The sequence below is a fragment of the Apodemus sylvaticus genome, chromosome 9, assembly GCF_947179515.1.
Source record: "Apodemus sylvaticus chromosome 9, mApoSyl1.1, whole genome shotgun sequence".
Classification (NCBI taxonomy): Eukaryota; Metazoa; Chordata; class Mammalia; order Rodentia; family Muridae; genus Apodemus; species Apodemus sylvaticus.
In genome coordinates this window covers 106005861-106028498 of record NC_067480.1, presented here as the reverse complement: position 1 = coordinate 106028498, position 22638 = coordinate 106005861, and the positions used below count along the sequence as shown (strand labels likewise).

Below are 22638 nucleotides of genomic sequence, written 5' to 3'. Positions count from 1 at the left end.
CTGTGTAAGGCGCATAGTTACCTCCCCTACCCAGGACGAGATGGGGTGATTCAGTGTGGCGTCGCTCCCCAAGTCTCATGGAGATGCCACGAGACTATTTCCAGCCTTTCACATTGTCTTCCATCCCAACCCCCAAGTCTTAGGGTGGCTCTAATAGAAAAACGAATTTATTTCAGTAGAAAATTACAGCTCTGCTTATTGTCAGTAGTGATCAGAGTGTGCACAGCCCCTTGCACATGCCCTGGAAGACTCAGACAAGGATCTGCCAGGAGACCCAAGGCACAGGTACTTGGCAGGCAAGAGAAAGGAAGGCCAGATCACGAGCCTCATGGAGCTGGAATCTCTGGGAAGATATCTCTTGTGCGATTTCAGGGTACTTGGACCAATGTTGTCCCATGGTCTTTTAAAGTCTTTAGCTTGAGCCCTCCATGGTAAAAATGGAAGAGTTGATATTGCTGGTGTTCCCCGAACCGATGAGATTGACTATTTTAATGGGAGGGTACAGCCGAAGTCTAGGTTTGATCCAGGACATAGTCAAATAGTTCTAGAGAAAAGAGATACCAGAGTAGTCTAAAGTAGCAACTTAAATGTGCTCTGAGAGCCAATGCAAGCGTGGCCAGTGCCTTTGTCCCTTCCCCATGGGTTGGCACTCACCGGAGCAGAATAGATGAAGTTGAACAGTATAAATCCTATCACCAGTATCACCACTAAGCATATGATTTTGGAGCGGTAGCGTTTGCAGACAACATAGCAGAGGGTTTTAATAGGTGACTGGTACCACAGTAAAAAGTCATTTCGCCTGCCCGTGACAGGAACAAAGGGCAAGAACAATCTTCAGGTTAAGTGATCCAGAGCAAAGGGCTTCCCTTTTTTTAACAGATTGGGGAGCCCCTTACACGCACCCTCAAGTCTTACTTTCTGATGTCAACTTAACCATGTAGGAGGAAATAGCTGTCCCTTTCCACCTGGAGGCCCACCAGCCACCACCCTATACCAAGGAGGAGGAAACTGGGCTTGTGCCTCCTCCCTCCAGGGCCCCGCCCTCCACTCGTACTCGGGAGGACGAAGTGTAGGGAACTGGTTGGGTTCCGACTGGCCTCGCCCGGCTGGCCTGATTCGAGCTTCCTTCTCTGACAGCATCTCCAGGGTCATCTTGACTTTACCCTGGGATAAAGGGGTAAAGATAAAAGAGCAGGGGCTGCCATCTCAGACAGTAGGGCAAGGTCATTTCAGGGCCGCTTCCCTACCTCCGCAAAAATAAAATAAAAATTAAATAAAATAAAAATAAAGTTTGGCTACAGTCCCCCTCCCCCCGAGTTTGCTAGAGAGGTCCTGTTCACTAAATACATTCCCCAGCCCCTACCGACAAACGCCACTTGTCACCATCGTGAACCTGACAAGGCCACCATCCAGTTACATTGGTCTTCTTAAAGAGAGAGATACGCTTCTGTGGGGTGAAGGGCCATTTGGAGTCAGTCTCCATCATCTTGAGGGAACACTGCCTGATGTTCTGGGCCGGGAGGGGCATGTCAGATAAATCCAGCTCCAAGACCCCTGAGCCCACAGAAAGGCTGTTGTCAGCAAAAGGAGCTCCTCACCCCATGTCACAAACCCTACGTCAGGATCTCACCTAAGAAGTCATCTGGGGAAAAGAAGTCATTGTCCCATATCTGGAGGATGAGCCGGGCTGGAAACTTCATTGGCGTGGGATCCAGACTCCATATGTAGTCCTGAAGAATGGCACAAGGCTGTTAGTGGTCTGCCTCTTAGAGTTTCCCTCAGATACCCACTGTTCACTAATGACAGAGTATCAAGGAACAGGGGTTCTGCCTGAGGACATGACCTAACATTCCTAACAGCTTGCAGGTCTTTGAAAGGAGGGGAAAGTCTCTTGGAGCCTAGGGCTCTTTCCCTGTTTCTCCTCCCCAGCCCTTCCTTACCTTCTGGCTTTGGACACACACACGCTCAGTTGTCAGATAGTCCATGGTAAAGACGAACCTCCAGTTGAAGGTGGCCTCCCCAGTCAAGGAGTGGTAGTGGACATCTGTCTTCTGAGCATCCTTCTCGAGCCCAAAGAGCCACCTGGGGACAGAGTCGTCTCACCTGGGGTTCCTGTGTGCGGTCCCCATTCCCTGGACACAAGTGGCAGCAGAGGTGCTCCCCTTGGGACTGGAAGACTCCAGCAGGGTAACAACCCGGGAGCTAGGCAGCCCTCTGGAGTCATCCTCCCCACCCTGCCTTACCCTTTCACATAGATATCGCTTATTTTCTCTCTACTGAAGGTCTCTTGGACCAGGTCCACTTCGGCCGTCCTCCAGATGATACAGCGCAGTTGGTACCTGCAGCCACTGTGCTCTGAGGCTGGGGTGAGGACCAGCCCCATAGCCACAAATAGCCTTGCCAAGGGAGGAGCTGCCCACGGAGCCTGGACTTGGGCAGTAAAGCTCCTTCTAAACTCGACCGAGAATTCCTACTGCTTGTGGGCAGAGGCCCCCTGCCCCCTGGGGGCTGAGCTGGAGCCCCATGCTCGGGAACTGAGCTTTAGGGTACTCACCGTTTAGGCTTCCTGGGGCTGATGTCGACGGGTGGCTTAGGAGGCCCCAGCATCGTGGGGAAGATATCCACCCACATTTGTATTTTTCCCTAGGGTCAGAATGGATTTGCTGGTTGGGGGTTGCTTGTCTCTTTGGGCTTGGATGGCATGAGGGTGTGACACGTGGATTGGTCCACCACCCATTGCTCTCAAGGGCAGAGCTTAGAGGTGACAAGTGTGACCACCTGCCAGCTCCTTTACTTTTTGGCTGGGAAGGCAAGTGAGTAGGGGTGAAGGGTCTGGCTCAGGGGGCACGAGTGGGCGTTGAGCTCTCTTATGACTGGGCTGGGGATGAGGAGGTCGGTCATGCTAGACAGCCTGTGGTAGGATCCAGGCTGGGGCTGGGCCTCCTGTACTCATAGCATGGGAGCCCTAAGTAAGAGAACACTAGAGAGAAGGCCCTTGGTGTTGTGTGGCCACAGCCTAAGGATATTAAGCCAGCCACAAAGTAGTTCACAGACAGACAGACAGAGACAGACAATATGAGAATTAGTGGTGCAAGTGGTCAGAGGAAGGGAAAGGGTGGCTGTGATGGTTTGTAAATGCTTGGTCCAGGGAGTGGCACTATTACAAGGTGTGGTCCTGTTTGAGTAGGTGTGGCCTTTTTGGAGTAGGCTTGGCCCTGTGGGTATGAGATTTAATACCCCAATCCTAACTGCCTGGAAGTCAGTCTTCCACTAGCAGCCTTCAGATGAAGATGTAGAACTCTCAGCTCCTCCAGCACCATGCCTGCCTGGATGCTGCCATGCTCCTGCCTTGATGATAATGGACTGAACCTCTGAACCTGTAAGCCAGCCCCAATTAAATGTCCTTTATAAGGCTTGCCTTGCATAGCAGTAAGAACCTAACTAAGACAGTGGCACCCCCAGCCTTGGGAAATAGGTAAATAAATATGTCCTGCCTGTCAAACCACCTGACCTACTTTAATTTTTCGAAGTTGACCCATTTGAGAAAGTCAGTTTAACGAGGATGGTTATTTTAAATTTTTCTCAGCCAAAGACTTCATGAATATGAAAGATTTATAGAAGATGAAGCCATCTTGATGGTTGGACAGCAAGGGATTATTAAGGTGCTCTTGCGGGGAGGGTCTGTGTCCCCACATTCCTTGCCATAGAGAAGACAACCTGCAGTTAAGTGACCACCACTGTGGTTTGTGTATCTGTGCCCTCTGATCTATGACACCACCTCCCTACATTCAGGAGAGCAAAACAGTGGCACTGCTGGTTTTCTAGGACAGCTGAGAGCTTCCCGCCACTGTCCGGAGGCCTCCTTTCTTCTGGCCCTTCCAGGTGTGACGTCCTTGCCGCTGGAGCATCTTTCCTATGAACGTGCAAAACGTGCTTTGCCCCTGTCTGTGCACATATGTGCACTGTCGGCCTGCCCTTGCCTCGCACTGTGGACTGTCCTGGTGGATGGACAGGACACCCATGTCTCCTGGTCTGGTCTAGTCCGTAGGAGGCAGGAACAGCCTCTCCAGTCACATACCTGGTCAATACCTGGCTGGCTGTTGCTGTGCAGTGTGCGAGTCTCTATGTGCTCAGGAACTAGTCCCTGGGTGTTGAGGATGTACAGTGCCAGGCGCTCCTTCTTAGACCCCAAATGCTCATAGGTAGGAGGTGTAGACTCTGGAGTGGAGACAGGATCATGGAGTCATTAGTGTTCCCATCTGAGCACCGTTCCCAGCCCTGCCAGGATGTTGGCTCCAGTCGCTTTCTATGAGAAAAGGGAAAATTGGAAAGATGTCTCTGCTCTCTTCCCAAGGGCAAACTCTCCTCCCTGCCTTCCTCTCGCTCTGCCCGGGTCCTCCCTGGTCCTGAGACTACAGCTGTGCTGTCTGGAGTGCGCTGGGCTCACCAAAGCTCTGCAACTTGAACTTTTCCCCATTGTAGTAAATGGAATCTCCCTCAAGGTCAAAGACAGGTGGCGGCAGCCCTTTCTGTTTGGCGTGTCGGTACAGAAGGTAGCTTGGGGTCATCTGATCCCTCCACTTAAAGGGCCCCGACCTGTGGGAGTATGCCAGAGGAACGGGTGGGCAGGAGCAGGTCCTTCCCACCTGAGCTGAGCTGCAGGGAGGGCACTGGAAGTGTGGGCAGAGGCAGGTCTAGCTCAGTTCCCAGCCACTTCTCCAGAGCTGTGGGCTCTCACCTCCCTCACCCAGCTTGCTTGCTGAATGGGTCCACACTCACTTGCAGTAGGATTTAGAGAGCCCACAACGGGCCCCAAAGCCAGACAGAAGTCGGTTCTCAAGGTCAATGACCGTACTTCCAATTTCATCATCTGACGTAATTAGGTCAAAGTCGTACAGCTGGATCTCCAGGTCCTTCTCCAGCGGGATGTTGCAGGTGAGTTCATACATCCTGAGAAAAGGCAGTGCTGAGTGGCTGTGGACATGTACGCTGCCTGGCCGGCTAGCATCTCAGCCTAAGTATCGCTCCTGCCACTCTTCTCATTCACAGTGAACGTGGGCAGGAGAGCACAGGACAGGCCTTGGTCCACCCAGCATCCCATTTCCCTGAACATGGCTGAAAGAAACTTGGAAGTAAGATGGCCAGGGTCTAGAGGCCTGAGTGAGCGCCTTTTCTGGGAGAAGGTGGTGGATCATCCACTTATCGAGCCCCTAAGAGCCAGGGAGATGCTGCTTACTGGGACCTTGGAGGCCCTGCAGGAATGCCTCTGCCTGCCGGAGCTGCCCCCCAGCACAGCATGGAGGACTAGAAAGTGGCCGTGGGTGACTGCGGGTGGCTCACGTGCCAAAGATGGGATCCAGAGTGTTGGGGTAGTATGCGTCCCGGCTGCCCAGTTTTGTCTGTCCCAGCTTCAGGATCACATAAGGGTCACACTGGGAAGGAAGGAAGTCAAGGTTGGTCAGGGAGGGTACGGGGACTCGTGGGGGTGCCTGTGTGGGTGAAAACAGCCCAAGCACGTGACTTGTGGTGGGGACACTGGTGACAGACGGGACTGCTTTTTTTTTTTTTTTTTTTTTTTTTTTTACCAGGCCATTGTAGTCTTGTGGCTGTAGGTTGATGGCTCGTATCAGGTACACCCGTACCAAACACATCTGAGGGAAGTCCTCGACCTCAGGCCAAGCCGAGAACTGACGAGGGGGTTTAGGGGCATCTGGGTCCTCGGGAAAGGGGTAGATGCGGAAGAGGCCCTGGGGGGTGGGGGGAGAAGGCATTGGCAGGCTAGCCTAACTTTGTAAAGTGTCCCCCAACCCCAGCCGCCTGGGTGTAACTGAGGGAGGGAGCGGTTGGGCTAAGGGGAGCAGCAGGAGTCTTCAGGTGGGGACCATTGAGTTTAAAGGGGGCATTGGGTAAAGCACTCAGAGCTACTTGGTGTTCCCAGACTATGCTGATGTCAACTCTGCACACCCATCCCTTCAGGTGTGAGCATGTCTGTGTCTTTGGGGGACCAGTATGAGCCAGAGCTGGGAGTCTGAAGGTCTTGCCTTCCTCGGTCCCTGCCTGCACAGACCGACCGCTCTGTATTGCTCTACTTCTGGAGCTGTTTCTCAGGCTCTGCCTCATCTTCCTCACAGATGGGCTACAGAGAGACAGGTAGCCAAAGTAGCGCAGACACACCTTGAATTCCCCTACCACGGGGCTGTCCACCTTGGGCTTCTCCTGGTAAAGTTTGAAGGTCTGGCAAAAGTCCTGCAGGCCCTGGAAGGCTAGAACAGCCTCCAGCTCACAGTCGTATACCTGTAGGGTGTATGCAGGACCTGGGCTGCTGAGGAACCATTTGGAGAGTCAAGAGATGGAGACCACCCAAGCCTTTTCCTGAGAGTTTGTCCTGTCGGTAGCCCTACTGTCTGCTTCAGATGGACGGGTCCCTGGTATTCTCAGGGGACAATGTAGAAAGTCCTCCTCCTTAGGTGACAGATGGGCTACACAGAGAGAGGTAGCCAAGCTGGTGTAGATACACCTTGAATTCCCCTACCATGGGGCTGTCCACCTTGGGCTTCTGGTAAAGTTGGAAGGTCTGGGAGAGAGCTTGTCTAACAGGATCCCTGCTCTAAGCAGAATGTGGTGGTGCATAGCTGCAGTTCTAGCACTCAGGAGGCGGAGGCAGGGGGCTCATGAGTTCAAGGTCATCTACATCTACCAAGCAGACCGGACACCTGCTTGCGCTACACAGGATCTTATTTCAGACAAAGGAAAACCAAAGCGTTCTGCCATTTGGTAGTTCCCTGATAAAGCAAAGCCACGCCTATAGCCCCTCCTGATGGAGGCCCCGTTCTGCCCCTTTCCCAGGACCCTCCAAACCTGTAGGGTGTGGTAGCTTTTGTAGTTGTTGTTCAGGGACTTGTCTGCATCGCCCATGGCCCAGGATAGCTTGCTCCACCAGTCCACCTCCGGCTCATAGTCACCCTGACGGAGAATAGGCCTCTGCTGGCTCTCAGGCAGGGCTTAAGCCCACCCTCCTCCCTGAACTGACTGGGGCTGGCCCTCGTTCCCTCCCTCCCCTGAGTCTGCTTTACCTCGTCTTTGCTGGAATCGAACAAGAACTTCTTGTACACAAAGTCTAGGAACTGAAAAGCGAGGCAGGTTAGAGGAGAAAATTGGGAACAGTAGGCTGAGCAGGCTCCCTGGCTCGCCACCTGCTGCCGCCATGGCCAGATGGGATGGGAGGGGCGAAGGAGAGGAATTGTGCTTCCCAGAGTTCCTTGTCCATCTGTATGGACAGGACTCAGAAATGCAGAACCTCACACTCTACCGGAACCCGAGGAGGCAGAATCTGTGTGTGTGTGTGGGTGAGAGAGAGAGAGAGAGAGAGAGACTCACCATGTATCTAGCCTGTGATCCTCCTGCCTCAGCCTCTCCAGTGTTGGGATTACAGGCCTAACCACTATGGCTCACCCAGAAAAATCAACCTTCCCTCCCTTCTGTATCTTGTGCTAGGTATGGAACTCAGGTCTCTTCATGCTAGGCAAACCACCTGTCACTCAAGGTCCATCCCCTAGCCCTTGTTCTTTTGAGAGTGTCTTCTTTAGTAGCTCAGGCTGTCTCGGACCTGCAATCTTCCTGTCCCGTCTTTCTGCATGCTGGGATTATAGGCATGCAGCAGCATCTGCTTGTGATAACGACATTAGGACTGCTATGTATTAAAATGTGTTGCTCTTGCCTGCGAGCTATAATCATGATGCATCAGGGGTAGAGGGACTCAGGACACAATCTTAATGACTGGTAACTCTATCCGGACATTCAGGAGCCAGGGGCTCAGGTAAGGAGGTCTTAGTCCACGCAGTGTTCGTGTGTTGCTGTGATCAAATGCTGGATACGGAGCGTGTCACGAGAAGAAGGGATGATTCTGGCTCAGCTCGAGGCAGCATGGTGAGGAAGTGACGGGCTGTTGGCTGAGACTGCTGTTCTCATTGCAGATGAATTTGGGGAGCAGTGGTGAATGCCAATGCTCCGCTCTCTGCTTTTGATTGCGTATAGGACCCCAACCCACAGGATGCTGCTGCCCAGATTTATGTGGGCCTTCCCACCTCCATTACCACCATCTAGACAACCCTCACAGACACGCCCAGAGGCTTGTCTCCTGGGTGATTTTAGATGGTCAAGTTGACAGTCACTGTTACCCATCACAGACTTCCAAGCATGAGAATCTAAATTCTTGAATTTTTGTAAAAATGGCAGTATATGTTAGCAATCCCCGTGCTGGAGAGGTGAAGACGGAAGACTCCCTAGCCTAGATTAATTAGCAATTTCTAGGCAAGAGAGACACTGTCTCAAAAATCAAGGTGGAGTTATGTCTGGCTTATGCACACATGCACACACACACACACACACTACATGTACCCCCACACACAGATGAATATACAATAAAAAAAAGCAAAGGTGAGCTGGATGAATACCTGGGAGGAAGCAAGAAGATTGGAAGTTCAAGGTTATCCTCTACTACATAGCAAGTTCAAGACCAGCCATCTCAGAACTGCCGAGTAGCACCGCCCCCACTCAGGGGATTCTTGCATGCAGACTTGACTGAGGACCAAGCCCTTAGCCTTCTCCTCCTTAGCTAAGCTTTCTCAGGGGAATGTTTAATAGAAGCATCTCTACAGGGACAAGGTCGTTCAGGTACGAGGTATGGGAGAGGGTATCCAGGGACCCTTACTCACAGTGTCAGGCTTCTTCACAGACAGAGCTGTGGAGAGAACATAGTCATGAGCCTCGAAAAGGAAGAAGGGCAGAGGGGCGTGAACCCCGCAAAGGAGCCAGGGTCCCGTCCTCCTCCAACTGAGGTTTTCCTGGAGGGAAGAGAGGCAAGGCCAGGAGCAGGAGTCCTACTTGGGAGCTTTACAGTCGTGTAGTTCAGAGACCACGGGTCACAGAAATAGGGCTGTAGGAAGTCAATGTTGGCCTGCCCGGCCACAGTCTGCCGGCCATACTCCTGGTTGTCCACCACTTTCACCACCAGGGGCTGTGCGTGCGTCTCCTCCATAGGCATGAACTACAAGCCCAAAGAGGGGTGTGTGAGGCCCTTCAAAAGGAGGAGACTGTCCAGCCCCTCCCTGCCCAGAGCCTCTTACCACGGTGAAGAAGAAGGTGGACGTGGGGAAGTTGGGGTTCTCCTGGAAGTTGCTGATGGGGTCTGTCCTCAGGGACTCTTCCCCACATTCCAGCAGGAGCTGGGGGCAGCGCACCTTGGGCATGTTCCGAAGGCCCCAGGCCATGATCTGTCAGAACAGGGCAGGGGTCAAAATGCCTGGAAGAGACGTGCAGCAGGAAGCACGCCAAGGTCAGGAATGAGGCAGTGTCAGAGCTAGGATCTGAGGCTCGCCCCAGGTCACTCTGCCCTGTGAGGGAGCAGGCTGGTTCTCGAGACCTGGCTGCTGGCTGCTCTCTCCATGAAGAAGGTGCATCTAAACACTGGCTGAATCTGCCACTTACCCCAACTGGCCTCCAAGCTGGTACACGGAAAACCCGCTCACCTGGCGTGCTGGCCCCACACAGTTCTCAAACGTTGAGGTCCTGAGGCTGGCTGCCTCTAGAGACCATGGAAGCAGACGGTGCCCACATGTTGCAGAGTCTGTACCATTTAGCTGATTGCTGACTTGTGTCCCAGGGAGCTCCGTGACCAACCAGTGACCTGGCTCACTGGAATGGCTCTCTCAACTGACAAAGGAATTCCTATACTCTTCACAAGACCCTCCTTGGGGGCTGAATGGGGACCAACCTCATCGGCTGGTCTAAAGGAGTCACTGGTTTCTGGGCTACCTGACCATTATCTGCCAAATCCGAACAGGGCACAGAATAGCCAATGTGGGGCCCTCCATCTGGCCTCAAGCAGGGATGGGCTTAAGTCATGGTCTGTCACTTAGTCTCAGATCACTCTGTCTGTAATATGTCTGCAATATGTCATCTCTGAGCCTTGATTTCCTCCCCAGGAAGTCAGTGCCTGATAACACAGGGCCCAGAACAAGATGGTCCCAGGTCTCCTGCCCGCTGCCTGACTCACCATATTGTCTAAGCCTCTGCCCTCAATTCTCTTCCAAGAATCTCAGGCTTCAAACTTTGGGCCAGGTTGTCAGAAAAGTCTCCCCAAGAGCTCCAGGCTGCTCTGGGAAAGACTTCTCCCTGCACACTCTCCCCATCTGCACACTCTCCCCATCTGCACACTCTCCCCATCTGCACACTCTCCCCATCTGCACACTCTCCCCATCTGCACACCTCTCCCCATCTGCACACTCTCCCCATCTGCACACTCTCCCCATCTGCACACTCTCCCCATCTGCACACCTCTCCCCATCTGCACACTCTCCCCATCTGCACACTCTCCCCATCTGCACACCTCTCCCCATCTGCACACCTCTCCCCATCTGCACACCTCTCCCCATCTGCACACCCTCCCCATCTGCACACCTCTCCCCATCTGCACACCTCTCCCCATCTGCACACCTCTCCCCATCTGCACACTCTCCCCATCTGCACACCTCAATGGCCATCATTTTCACACTGGGCTGAATGTTCTTGGGCAGTGCGTAAATCCCGTTCTTACAGGGGACGCTTAGGATCGGCAGATGTAGCTCTTTCAGCTTCTGGAGGGCAGAAGAGGGAAATCGGAGCATGGGGCCCTGGGGGCTGGTGCCATTGCCCCTGTCCCTACCTAACATGTCCCAGAACCCAGGGGTTGGAGTAGGAGGGGACTTAAGGGGGAAGGTTGGCTAGGTTGACAGCACCGAGTCCATCCTGAGCCTCAGACCTTTTGTGAGGGGAAGGGGAGGGCCCTGGTGTTTGTGGAAACCTGGAGATGGAGGTGGGGCAGGGAGAGGCGTGAGCCCTGCTCTTCCCGTCTGTACCTGTGTCTCTAGGATCAGCTCACAGGATGCCAAGATCTCCCCCTCGTCTTCTCCCAACTCTCTGACAAGGGGGTGCCATCTCAGGGGGGTAAAGACCCAGTCTTGGAGGTCCAGCCAGACGACTGGGGGCCACATGCTCCGTCCCCACAAGATCTTATTTCCCTAGAAGAGAAGGGAGTTCATGGAATGTAGACAACCAATATGGGCTTCCAGCATGGGCTTCGGAGAAGGAAGAGAGGGGGGCAGTAACACTATACATAACCTCTGAACACCAGCCTCACTGAATACCCCAACACCTCTATCTCAAAGCGAGGCTGAGGGGTAGGTCCTCCTCCCTTAAGCACAATCTGCTGTACCCTCGAGTCATGCTGCCACAGTTCTAGCACCACAAGTGGGGGGTTTTCCCTAGTATCTTTAGGGTCTTCAAACAGCAGAAGGTGCTGGAAGATGAGTGTCTGGGACCACGTCGGAGCTGTCGAGCTTCGCAGGGTCTGGGTGCACAAGCTGTAGTTCAGGAAGACCACTTGGATGAAAGGCTCTAGATCATGGAGGGAGAGCAGAATATCACAGCTCCAAACTGCCAAATGGGGTTCTCTCCTCCTCTGCAGAGGCAGCTCTTAGACCTAGGAGACTCGGGACAGGCAGCCCCTGTGACTGCGAGCCCTCATGGAATGCAGCCCTTCTAGGATGCAGGCGCTGCAGATCCTGTGCATGCTCCACAGGCCAGGAGAACCTTCGTGTCCATCCATGGGAACGCCGTGCCCACTGTGGTTGCAGCCTGGCTTACCCAGAGATGGAGGCAGGCTAGGGATAAGCTTTCTTCTCACTGACTGTCCACAGCAGCAGTGACTGTCCTTTGATATGGCTGGTGATGATACCCAAGGGACACAGATCTCAGCAAACATTCTAGATCCCTGCCGGCCATTGCTTATCTTCATTAATAGGACACAGGAGGGGTAATGCACTCATCTCCTAAATGGTTCTGTGGTTCTTCCTTACACGGGGCCGCCTTCCTTTCCCTTGTCCACATAGCCTCAGGAGATGAGGTTCCCCAGCATGTATGTATGTCTGTCTTTCTGTCTGTCTATCTGATATCTTTTTATTATGTATGCATTTGTGTTTTGCCTGCATATATATCTGTGGGAGGGTATTGGATCCCCTAGAACTGGACTTATAGACAGTTGTGAGCAGCCATTTCAGCGCTGAGGATTGAATCCAGAGCCTCTGGAAGAGCAGCCAGTGCTCTTAACCACAGAACTCTCTCTCCAGCTCAGCATATAGCTCTCCTTCAGACTGAGTTCCTTAACTCCTCCCTCCAACTCTCACAGCCCTGAGGTCCTGTCTCAAGAGCACCCTGGGTTTGCAGTCTTTGCTTGGGGGCAGTCTCATGACAGTCATATGCTGTGTGTTGGCCAGTGTTGGGCAGGTCAGTTTGACAAGGGCCGAAGTGATGGAGAGGAGAAAGCCTCAGAGAGAGGCTGCTTCCACAAGACCAGGCTGTACACAAGCTTGTTGGGCGTTTTCTTAATTGGTGATTGATGGGGAAAGGGCAAACCTATTGTGGGTGTGGCCACCCCTGGGCTGGTGGTCCTGGGTTCTAGCCAGTAAGCAACACTCTTCTATGATCTCTGAATCAGCTCCAGCTTCCTGGCCTGTTTGAGTTCCTGCCCTCACTGCTTTTGATGATGGGGCTTTATATGAAAATGTGAAGGAAATTAACCCTTTCCTTTCCAAGCTGCTTTTGGTCATGGCATTTTTACCCCAGCAGTAGTAACCCTAAGACAAGCTTCTCGGGAGAGGGGTCTTCATCTTTGTCACATATTCTTTTGTGGGTATGTCGCCAGGCCTTGGGGAATAGCAGACAGGGCTGAATGACAAAGGGGCATTCCTACCCTGAAAGGTCGGCATCTGGTTGTACATCAGATTCCGGGCCTGGTAGACATAGCAGAAGAGCTGGTAGTAGTGAGGCTCTGGGTAAAGAGAAGTCTTGTTGGTTACCTGTCCCCAGACTCCTCACACGCTCCTCCCTATTCCCTGGCTTCGGGCCCTGGCCTCTGGTACTCAGTAAACTCCCAGGCCAGGCTTACTGTTGAGGATGCAATAGATGAAAGGTGTGGTGGGGACCCGGGTATCCTCCGAGGTGTGCCGCCAGTCCTTCCAGTGTTGCCACGACCACGTGCTCTCCATTTCCTTCCTTGGTTGGTTTTTCTGTTCCACTGCCTGTGTTCAGAAAGCAACCCCCCACCCCAAATAAGCTCTGGATGCACGTTTCTTCTGATCCTCCGGGTTGTGGAGGAATAAATGTCACCCAAACCTGGGAAGCGTTACCAAGGATCCCTCCAGGAGGAATATGGGAGCTACGCCCCTGTCCTTGTTGGGCGCCAGCTGTCGGTGCCAGCAGCGGCGACGGAAGCAGCTTGTGGGCTGAGGGTCCAGGCGGAACCTGGAGTCGAATGTGCCATACTCCCAGCCTTCCTTGCCCTCCTCAGAGAGGTCTTGCTGCAGAGAAGAACAGAGGGTCTCGGAATTCCTGTCCCTGCTTCGCAAGTCACCCCTGCCCGTGTCCCAAGCAGGACCCTCGCTCCAAATGCCTCACCATCTGCAGGAAGGAGAGGGTCTCCTGCTCCTGGCTCAGTTCCTGGCCCAGCTCCCTGTGGTTCCGAAAGCGCACGCGCACCCACCGTCGCCGGCGGCACGAGTGGTAAGTCTTTTCCACCGAGTTCCAGATCTGGGGCAGGCCGGAGGGTGGGATCCCCACGCCATACTCCCAGCCTGCAGGGGGTAGCATCATAGCCTCTGGGTCCACTTGAACCTGCAGACTTGGGGGGCTTTGACATGCCTGAGAAAAGGGCCCTAGAAAGACAGGTCCTGGGGACAGAGGAGTCCTCATGTCCAGGAAGAGGTGCTCAAATTGATACCATAGACTTCCTGGGACCAGCTGCAGCCATTGCTTATATCTGGAGTCTCAAGATTTCCAACCCACTGCTCCGTCCCCAGAGCCACTTTGGGTAAACTGAGACTCTACAGCTAAATCCATGTTGGCAGGCATTCGCCCACCAGGTTTGTTCTGGGTTAGACCTTGGGAGGTACCTGCTGCATCTCAACACTAGGGCCTATAACTATGGAATAGATAGAGACTCTGTTCCTTAGTGGCTGGAAACACCAGAAAGTCAGACACATCCTGCCTGAAGGCTTGGCCACTCATAGCCTTCAGAAGAACCAGACTTGAATGCTTCAGGGTCCCAGGCCTTCATGCCTGACTTGCCAGGAGACTGACCTTCACTGTCCACTGCATGGTTGAGCTCCACAATCCAGTTCTTCTTAAAGTGCCAGCCTTTGGGACACTTCACGTTCTCCAGGGCTTCCACAGGCTGCCCGTTCTGTAGGGATGTTGAGGATGGGGGAGGGCCCGTGAGCTAGACGAAACTTGCCTTCACTCATTTTTGCACACATGCCTATCACTGACCCTCCAGCCACCCTCCGGGCCAGAAAATCTTGCTCCTTGTGTGACCACCATTATTGAGAGGCGAATGACTCTCTCCTTGTTGCATTAAGGGTTGGTTAGATGTACATGGTTCTTCTCTGTCACCTGCAGCCTCCATTAAAACAAAACAAAGTTCCCAGGCTCAGTTCCTCTATCTTCCCTGTGCTCATGAATGATGGAGAGATCAGAATGTTTCTGTCGTGATAGTCTGTGTGTGAGCGTGTGTGCCTGTGGAAGTGCGGGCTGGGTGCACACACAAGTGCTCTGGAAGCTGGGTATCATTCTCGCTGCTCAGAAGTCCACCCACCTTAGTGTTCTGAGACAGTGTCTTCTACTGGGATCTGGGGCTTTGCCTCTTCAGTTAGGCTGTCTGAGCAGCAAACACAAGGGGCCTACCTCTGTCTGCCTCTCCACTGCTAGGGTCATAAGTACCACCATGCCTGGCTTTTTATGTGGATACCGTGGATACAACTCAGGTTCAAACTAACTCCTGGGCTCAAGTGATCCTTCTGCCCTGTCTCCCAGAACAGACACCACGGGCAGGCACCGCAGTGCCTAGTTCTCTGTCATCCTATTTAAGGTCTCTGCAGCTTGCCATCCTCGAGGACAACCCCTTCACGGGGCTGAAAAGCTTATCTGGGGTCCCACAGCTTATAGAACAGAGCTCAGACATTACTCTTGCTGCTGAGTCACCCCAATTGCTGATGCTTCCCATCTGGTCCTTGCCTCTTCCCGTGTACCCTATGGCAAGATGGAGGTGCTTACCACGTCCGTGTTGGGGACAGCTGCAGGCACCCAGGCACCTGTGGCATTGCGAGCCTGGCTCTCATACACCTCTTCCAGCACCTGGCTCTTGTTGATGTCTATGTCCAGGAGGAGTCTGGGTAGCAGTGATACCGCAAGTTCCCGGAGCTGACAGAACTCCCAGGTCATCTCTGCTAGCTAAACACCCTTATGTGACATCCCACCTCCCTTGAGCATGGCAGAGCCTGGCGCGCAGACAGGGTATGGCCAGGGCTGATGTATTCCCACTTCCACTGACTAGCAGGTGAGACATGGTCGGGGCTTGAACCCTCTTTACCTCCTCTGAGGCTCCACTACCCAGTCGTTCTTCCAATGCCATCCTGAGGGAGTCTTGAAGTCTGTCTTGGAGAGAGCCTTGCGTCCCATGACATCTGAGAAGTTGGGGCAGTGGTATAGCCCTTGCTGCCCCCAGGCATCTTTGATCTTGGCCTGGTTCTCATACTGGGGAAGGGGACTCCCAGTCAGTCCCCATACCTCCTTCACCAACCTCCCAGCATTGGGGATGTTGAGACTCTTAATCCCCCAACCTTTGGAAATGTAGTAGCCAGGCAGGAAGGGGTCATATCTCTACTGAGTCTAGGAGACTGAGGCTCAGCAGTCAACACTACCTGACGTTGCTCCACTATCAGAGAAGTATGCCTGCATCTTCAATGTGACCTGCCTTTTCTCTAGTCACGACAGACAGGAGAGATCCAGTCCTGCTATACACTCACCCTTCTGTGATACCCGGGTCTTTTCTCCTACAGCTCCCTCCATCCCCTCTACCTCTGCCTTACGCAGGACTGGTTAGGTGCAGCTGTCCCTTAGCAACCTCAGGGAATTGGTTCCAAAGTGTCCCTGGATACTACAACCTATTCTCTAGTCCCTTATCTTTTAAAATGGCCTAGGATCACGTACACTTTAAGTCATCTGTACGTGGCATAAGACCTAATCCAACATCAGCACTGTGTCAGCAGTTGTTCTAGTGAATTGTTAAAGTCACAGTGGCAAGGAAACAGGCATATGCATGATTGGTATATGTGGTGGTTTGAATATGCTTGGCCCAGTGACTGGCACTATTTGGAGGTGTGCCCTTGTTAGACTGAGTGTAGCCCTGTTGGAGGAAGTATGTCACTGTGGGCGTGGGCTTTGAGATCTGTATCCTAGATGCCTAGAAGCCAGTCTTTTCCTAGTAGCCTTCAGATGAAGATGTAGAACTCTCAGCTCCTCCTGCACCATGCCTGCCTAAATGTTGCCATGTTCCCGCCTTGATGATAATGGACTGAACTTCTGAACTTGTAAGCCAGCCCCAATTGAATGGTGTTCTTATAAGAGCTGCCTAGGTCATGGTATCTGTTCACAGCAGTAAAACCCTGAGACAGTATGGATGCAGTCATCACAGACTTAACTGCATTTTAAAGCCACAGCTTGTTCAGCAATATAGATACTGTTGACAAAGGGAGATGACTGTGTTATGATATATTATCAATACACACAACTTAAAAACAAGACAATGTTTTTGTTTGTTTGTTTGTTTGTTTTTTGGATTGTTTTTTCTCGAGACAGGGTTTCTCTGTGTAGCCCTGGCTGTCCTGGAACTCACTCTGTAGACCAGGCTGGCCTCAAACTCAGAAATCCGCCTGCCTCTGCCTCCCAGAGTGCTGGGATTACAGGCGTGCGCCACCACCGCCCGGCCAAGACAATGTCTTAAATGCGCGCGCGTGCGTGCGTGCGTGCGTGCGTGCGTGCGCGCGTGCGTGTGTGTGTGTGTGTGTGTGTGTGTGTGTGTGTGTGTGTGTGTGTAATAACTTTGGTTGGCCTGGTACTTCTCATGTAGCCCAGGCCAGTCATGAACTCCTGCCTCAGCCTCCCAAGAGCTGAGATTACATGCAGATGCCAACCAACTACAAAAAAAACCCCCAAAAACCAAAATCATCATCGTCATCATCGTCGTCATCATCATCATCATCAACAACAACAAACCCTTATAATTCGTAACTTAAAAAGCCTGTGTGTGGAATCCTGTCTTCCAGACATAACACAACTATTGTTGTCCTGAAATCTGGTCAGCTGTGACTACCTATGGGAGACTAGCAAGATATGGGCTATCTGTTCCTTTTTTTTTGTTGTTGTTGTTGTTTTGTTTGTTTGTTTGTTTGTTTTTTGGATTTGGTTTTTTTCAAGACAGGGTTTTTCTGTATAGCTCTGGCTGTCCTGGAACTCACTCTGTAGACCAGGCTGGCCTCGAACTCAGAATGCCTCTGCCTCCCTAGTGCTGGGATTACAGGCATGTGCCACCACGCCCAGCTATCTGTTCCTTTTGGAGGGTACATGAGCAGCTTGCAAGGCTCCTGACTATATCGTTCCCCCCCACCCCCCCGTCTCTCTCTCACTCTCTATCTCTATCTCTATCCACATATGCAGTTAACACTTGCTGAGAGTAAGCCTTCTCTGGTAGTGTGGCTGCCCATACACTGTTCATGCTTCTGAAAGAAACTCTTAATAATTCATTTGTCCATCAAACTGGACCTGAACAGAACTGGTTCTTTGCTCTGTCATGGGTCACCTGTCTGAGGTGGATAGACATTTGTTCACATCTCCCCACAAGAGGTCACACAACATCCTGACACTCAGACCTTACTTCCTGTCTGCTGGCAGAACTACTGTCCTGGGCCAGCAAGGTCATCCTCCTGCCCTCTGTAGAGCAGTCTGCCCAGCTGTTCCCCTGCATCCCTGATGTGCTGTGGGCAGAAGCCTCATCTCCAACTCCTTTCCCACTTGCTGGGCTCTCTCCACCTCCTGCGACCTCCAGTCTGGTCTGAAGATCTAGGTAAGAGTGTGCAGGGGTCCCAAGTTCCGTGTTGGTGACAAATGAGACTCCAGATAACAACTTCTGATCTGTTCACATGCCTTGAGAAAGCTCGGCCAAAGCTCTCAATGAACTTCCACCAGGAACAGTGTGGCCAGGCACCAGAGGGTCACGCAGACCCCATTTCTTAGAACTTGTGAGCAGGGGCACCAGGCTAGCACCATCCACGATCACTGTCATCACTGTCACCTCACAGGACACTCCCATTGTCACATTTGGGCCTGATGTGTTGTCTCTCTGCCCTCCCTTCCTGACCCACATGCCCCACTGTCAGGCCTGCTCTGCCCTCCTTGGCTCTGGCTTGGCTCCTTCTGCCCCGCCCTCCAATCGGCCTGGATGTCCATCCACTCACCGTCTCTGCATACACCACCATGGTACCCTGCTGCAGCAGCTTCAGATTCTTGCTGTGTTTGACGTTGCCAAACCACATGCAGACCCGGAGGTAGGCTGGGGGTGTGTCCTGTCCTTCACCATCTGGGTACTGAGCCAGGAGCAGATTAATCCCATGGGGGTGCCATGGGGGGGTGCCACTCCCCAGGGGGACAGGGGAATGGGTGAGGGAGAGGGTGAGGGAAGGGCTATAAGTCGCCTCGCTGGAATGGGCCATATCCACCCTTCTGGCCAAGTCCTGGGAGCAGGGGCCCTCACGTCAAACTGTGTGCTGGAGTCAGAGAGTCTGCAATAGGACAAAGCTCTGTGCTGATCACCAGCACTCAAAGGTCCTTGAGTTCTGCCCTGGTGTTCACTCACAGAGGGAGGCAAAAAGAAAAGAGAGGGGTGCAGAAGGTGGGTGAGGCTTCCCAGGAGCCCGAGGAAGGTGACAATGGTAGCTTTGGTGACACTGGCTAGCATCTACTGCCTACAGCTATATCACCATGCTCTAGCCCTTCGCTAAACACCCCAATCCTCATACCCCAGTGAGGGTCTCACCAAGCCCGTGGGCCTGGGGAACACACTGAAGCCAGGATTCAGTCAGGCTCTGGACAGAGACGGGGGCCTTGCGTGATGGTAGAAAGACAAGAGAGCAGGCATATTTGGGATCTGGGAGGCCCAGGGTGGCTTGTCTGTTGACAGGGTTGATACTGGTGTCTGGGGAAGGCCAGGCTGGACTATCCCTGAGAGGCAATAGGAGCTGTGAAGGGGCTGTGAGGACCCTTGCTCTCTCCAAGAGAAGGGGGTTCTGTCAGACTTATGTTCTAGTTTGCTGACCTGAGGAGCTGGTACCAAATCTTATGCAGAGAATGTTCTGGAAGATACCCAGTTGCGGTTTGCAGGAGAGATGACAAGGTATTAGACCAAGTGTAGGCATGGATGTGATGAAGGGGATGGGGGGTTTGAGGAACATTTACCACGAATGTAGGCGTGGCGGCAGCTCACGCGTGGAAAGGTGCAGCCCCCTCCCTACCTCTGGAGACTGTATGAGTTCAGTTCTACTTAATACAGAAGTAGGGAAAGAACGTGTGGACCATGTCCTCAGGGGCTCCAGGTGGATGTGGGGTCCCCACAGGGCTTTCTTGGAATCCCAGAGGTTCTCTCTAGGGTATTTGGGAACTACATCTTCCCTCAAAGACACCCCTTCTTCCCCACCTGTAAGAGGAGGTTCTGAATCTTCCCACAAAACTTGCCAGAGCTCAGGGGCCCTGCTGGGGAGAACAGGACGGTGTGGGCGGGCACCCGAGCATAGGCCACTCGCTGCTGCCTGGACATCAACCAGATCAGCACATCCGGGAGGCTTTCCTGGGGCTGCCAAGGTGGGAGAGCATCAGGACCTGTGTGGCCAGTTCCGGGCCTCCCTGTCCAGCCGGTGCAGCCAGTGCCCACCTCAGGGATCACAGCATTGAGACGGCGCAGCCAGTCCTCTGCCGTGCCCACCACGTTCACCGGCTTGGCTTCCTTGGCGCTTTGCGCTAGTTGCTGCAGAAGCTGGCTGCGAAGCTGCCATTTATTCTTGTCTAAGCTGTTAGCTCTGGGCTCATCAGTCATACAAGGCAGGGGGCGCCTGCGGCCGAGACGGGTTAGGAGGAAGGTCTGTGTCCTGCGGTCCTACTGCAGGCCAATGTTCCCTTTCTAGCCTGGAGCTTCTACCAGACCCAGGGCTGGCCTGCTCTGGGGGAGAGACACTTAGCTCTTTCCCTAGGAAGCTAGCTTCCCGTGGGCTCTCACCCTGCTGCTCCCTTCTCTTCTTGAAGCCCTGTAATATGCTAGGTTGGTTCCCAAAGACTTCTTGTGGGTAGATGCTTTCCAGGGAAGAGGCTAACCTCTTGGGGACTTGGGGACTGGGTATGGAGAGGTTTTCCAGTGAGCTTGAAACAGCATGCTGGATATGATGGCCAAAGGCAAGAGGCGTGGCATAATGGTGTGGGCTGTTCTAGGCAGTGGAGATCGGCTGTGTGCTATGCACCTCCAGCCTGGGCATGGAGCCGCAAAGCCTGTGCTAGACTGGAGTTCAGGGATGTTCTACATAGGCAGGAAAAGCAGCCGTGTTTGACTTCAAGCTGGGGGAGATCTGAGGAGTGTCCTTTGTGGGGTAAGGGTTCATTGGGCGCTACTATACAGAGCCTCCAGTTTCTAGTCTGAGCCTCACCTGGCTCCGCCTAAGCCAGCCCCAGCCAGGATACTCAGTTCCTACCAGCAGTCCTCCTGCAGTTCCTTCAGCAGTTTCTCCCACTGTTGGAGCAGAGCTGGATCCCTGGGATTCCGGATGGATTTCAGGACATCCAGGTTTGTCTTCTGCCCATTTGAGAGAAAGGGAGAGAACTGGCCTCAGCCTGGAGCCCGTAACCTGGTGATGTCAATTCCAGACTGCTGTGTGCCCTAGCAAAGCTAGGATATGCTTTCTTCCCCACTTCCTGTACCCAGCAGAGGAAATGGGTGGTAGGGATGGAGACGTGCAGATGCCCATCTGCAAACAGGAGAAATATGCTCTTTGACAAGAACCTAAGGCTCTTTGTGATGTGGCCCTGCCCAGCCTCTCTGATTTCCAGGTACTTCCATGGCCCTAGTGCCTCTCATGGCTTCAAAAACCACCACATCACTGTGACGTCATACATATTATTAGCTTTGTGCTTCCATCCCCAAAACTGCCTATGAATTTTTCAAAACCTAAATCTCTTGGCTCCTGTATTTCCATGGCAACCTTAATTGCGCTGCACAGTAACTGCACCTCTGCATTTCCATGGCAACCCTAGTTGCATTGCACAGTAACTGCATCTCTGATGTCTGTTTATCTTGGTGTCTTCAGTGCCCAATACTGTATCTGGCACACTTCTCGATGATGTGGAGTCCCAATATCATGTTGTATACAAGTGTGGAGTGGGACTGGTTTCCTAGTACTGTGATGGAGGTCCCATCTACCTCAGCTCCCTCCGTTCCTGCCCTCTTACCAGGCGATCCCGGGCGATGTGGAGGAGGTTGAGGCAGTTCATTCGGAAGCCCACATCTTCCCAGTTGGACGTCACAGCCACCACAGGCTTTGTGTTGTACCAGGGCACATAATGGTAGCTAGTCCCTGAGACACAGAGACACAAGATGGAGGGGCTGGGATATCTGAGGAACCAAACTAGAAGGTCCTAATCACTGTCTCCTCCTAAAGGATCGCTCCTGGGCTACCTTGGTTCTCAAGGATCTGCTAACCACATCGAGTGGGCCCTCAAGCCCGACCGAGCCCAGAGGGAGCAGTTGAACATGGCTGGGTCCTACTGGGTATATACTGTCTTCAGAGTGACACATGGCTTTTCAAAGCCCCTGGTTTACAGGTAGGAAATCAGGTTGGTGCTGATGTGGGCGCTGGGAACTGGAAGAGCTGTAAGAGCCATCTCCCCACAGAACAGATTTTCTCTGATTCCCTGCTCTGTTGTCCCCAAAGGAACGAAAAATCGAGAAACCCTGTCTCGAAAAACCGAAAAAAAAAAGAAAAAAGCAAAAAGAAACAAAAATCACAAGTGCTCTCTAAATGTTTAAGCAGCAGAAGCCTGGTAAGCCAGGACTCAAACCTCGAAAGAGCTAAGCTCCTTTGGTAACCTCAGGGCATGAGAATATGACAGAAAGCTGGGCCCCACCCAGTGAGGACAGTTTAACAGGACAGCCTATGTCCTGGAAGACACATTGAGGTTCTAACCCTGATGCCTTAATATACTATCTAATGTGGAAATGGGATCACTGATGATATAATTAGCTGACATGAGGTCATTCATTGTGGGGCAGGGTGGGTCCTTAAGCCAATGTGACTGGGAGGCAGACAGAAAGATAGTGTCCCTGAGAAGACCCAGGATTATCAGGAGAAATCAAGGGAAGCTACAGGACAGTGGAATGACTCATCTGCCAGATACAGAACACCAAGGCTTGCCCTCACAGCCTCCCAGAGAAGCAACTGTAACTCCCTCACCTCCATCTTCCACCTTCCTATTATCTCCTTGTTATTATTGTTTTGTTTTTGAGACAGGGTTTCTCTATGTAGACCTGGCTGTCCTGGAACTCACTCTGTAGACTAGGCTAGACTCAGACATAGAGAACTGTTGTCTGCCTCTGCCTCCTGACTGCTAGGATTAAAGGTGTGCGCCACCACAGCCTCCTATTGTCTCAGTTTGTTACTTGTACATGTGTGGTCT

At 52.7% G+C, this 22638-nt stretch overlaps 1 protein-coding gene across 2 annotated transcripts in view; it reads right to left on the bottom strand.

The window, feature by feature from the left end:
• Positions 1 to 412: 412 nt before the first annotated feature.
• Positions 413 to 22638, bottom strand: part of Fer1l5 (fer-1 like family member 5) — a 51674-nt gene continuing 29448 nt past the window's right edge. For both annotated transcript variants that reach the window (XM_052192943.1, XM_052192942.1), the window contains 34 exons: positions 21415 to 21539; positions 20661 to 20761; positions 19853 to 20030; positions 19619 to 19774; positions 18384 to 18512; positions 15461 to 15624; positions 15145 to 15259; positions 14173 to 14275; positions 13492 to 13667; positions 13224 to 13394; positions 12983 to 13115; positions 12788 to 12865; positions 11252 to 11433; positions 10896 to 11057; positions 10530 to 10634; positions 9126 to 9272; positions 8884 to 9046; positions 8715 to 8740; positions 7074 to 7124; positions 6859 to 6963; positions 6175 to 6294; positions 5586 to 5747; positions 5341 to 5432; positions 4780 to 4950; positions 4448 to 4596; positions 4079 to 4218; positions 2555 to 2643; positions 2244 to 2339; positions 1941 to 2082; positions 1631 to 1730; positions 1364 to 1554; positions 1055 to 1164; positions 655 to 799; positions 413 to 544 (listed from right to left, as the gene is read on the bottom strand). In XM_052192943.1, coding sequence (XP_052048903.1) covers positions 413 to 544; positions 655 to 799; positions 1055 to 1164; positions 1364 to 1554; positions 1631 to 1730; positions 1941 to 2082; positions 2244 to 2339; positions 2555 to 2643; positions 4079 to 4218; positions 4448 to 4596; positions 4780 to 4950; positions 5341 to 5432; positions 5586 to 5747; positions 6175 to 6294; positions 6859 to 6963; positions 7074 to 7124; positions 8715 to 8740; positions 8884 to 9046; positions 9126 to 9272; positions 10530 to 10634; positions 10896 to 11057; positions 11252 to 11433; positions 12788 to 12865; positions 12983 to 13115; positions 13224 to 13394; positions 13492 to 13667; positions 14173 to 14275; positions 15145 to 15259; positions 15461 to 15624; positions 18384 to 18512; positions 19619 to 19774; positions 19853 to 20030; positions 20661 to 20761; positions 21415 to 21539 — 4409 coding nt within the window. The remainder of the gene's footprint in view (positions 545 to 654; positions 800 to 1054; positions 1165 to 1363; positions 1555 to 1630; positions 1731 to 1940; positions 2083 to 2243; positions 2340 to 2554; positions 2644 to 4078; positions 4219 to 4447; positions 4597 to 4779; positions 4951 to 5340; positions 5433 to 5585; positions 5748 to 6174; positions 6295 to 6858; positions 6964 to 7073; positions 7125 to 8714; positions 8741 to 8883; positions 9047 to 9125; positions 9273 to 10529; positions 10635 to 10895; positions 11058 to 11251; positions 11434 to 12787; positions 12866 to 12982; positions 13116 to 13223; positions 13395 to 13491; positions 13668 to 14172; positions 14276 to 15144; positions 15260 to 15460; positions 15625 to 18383; positions 18513 to 19618; positions 19775 to 19852; positions 20031 to 20660; positions 20762 to 21414; positions 21540 to 22638) is intronic.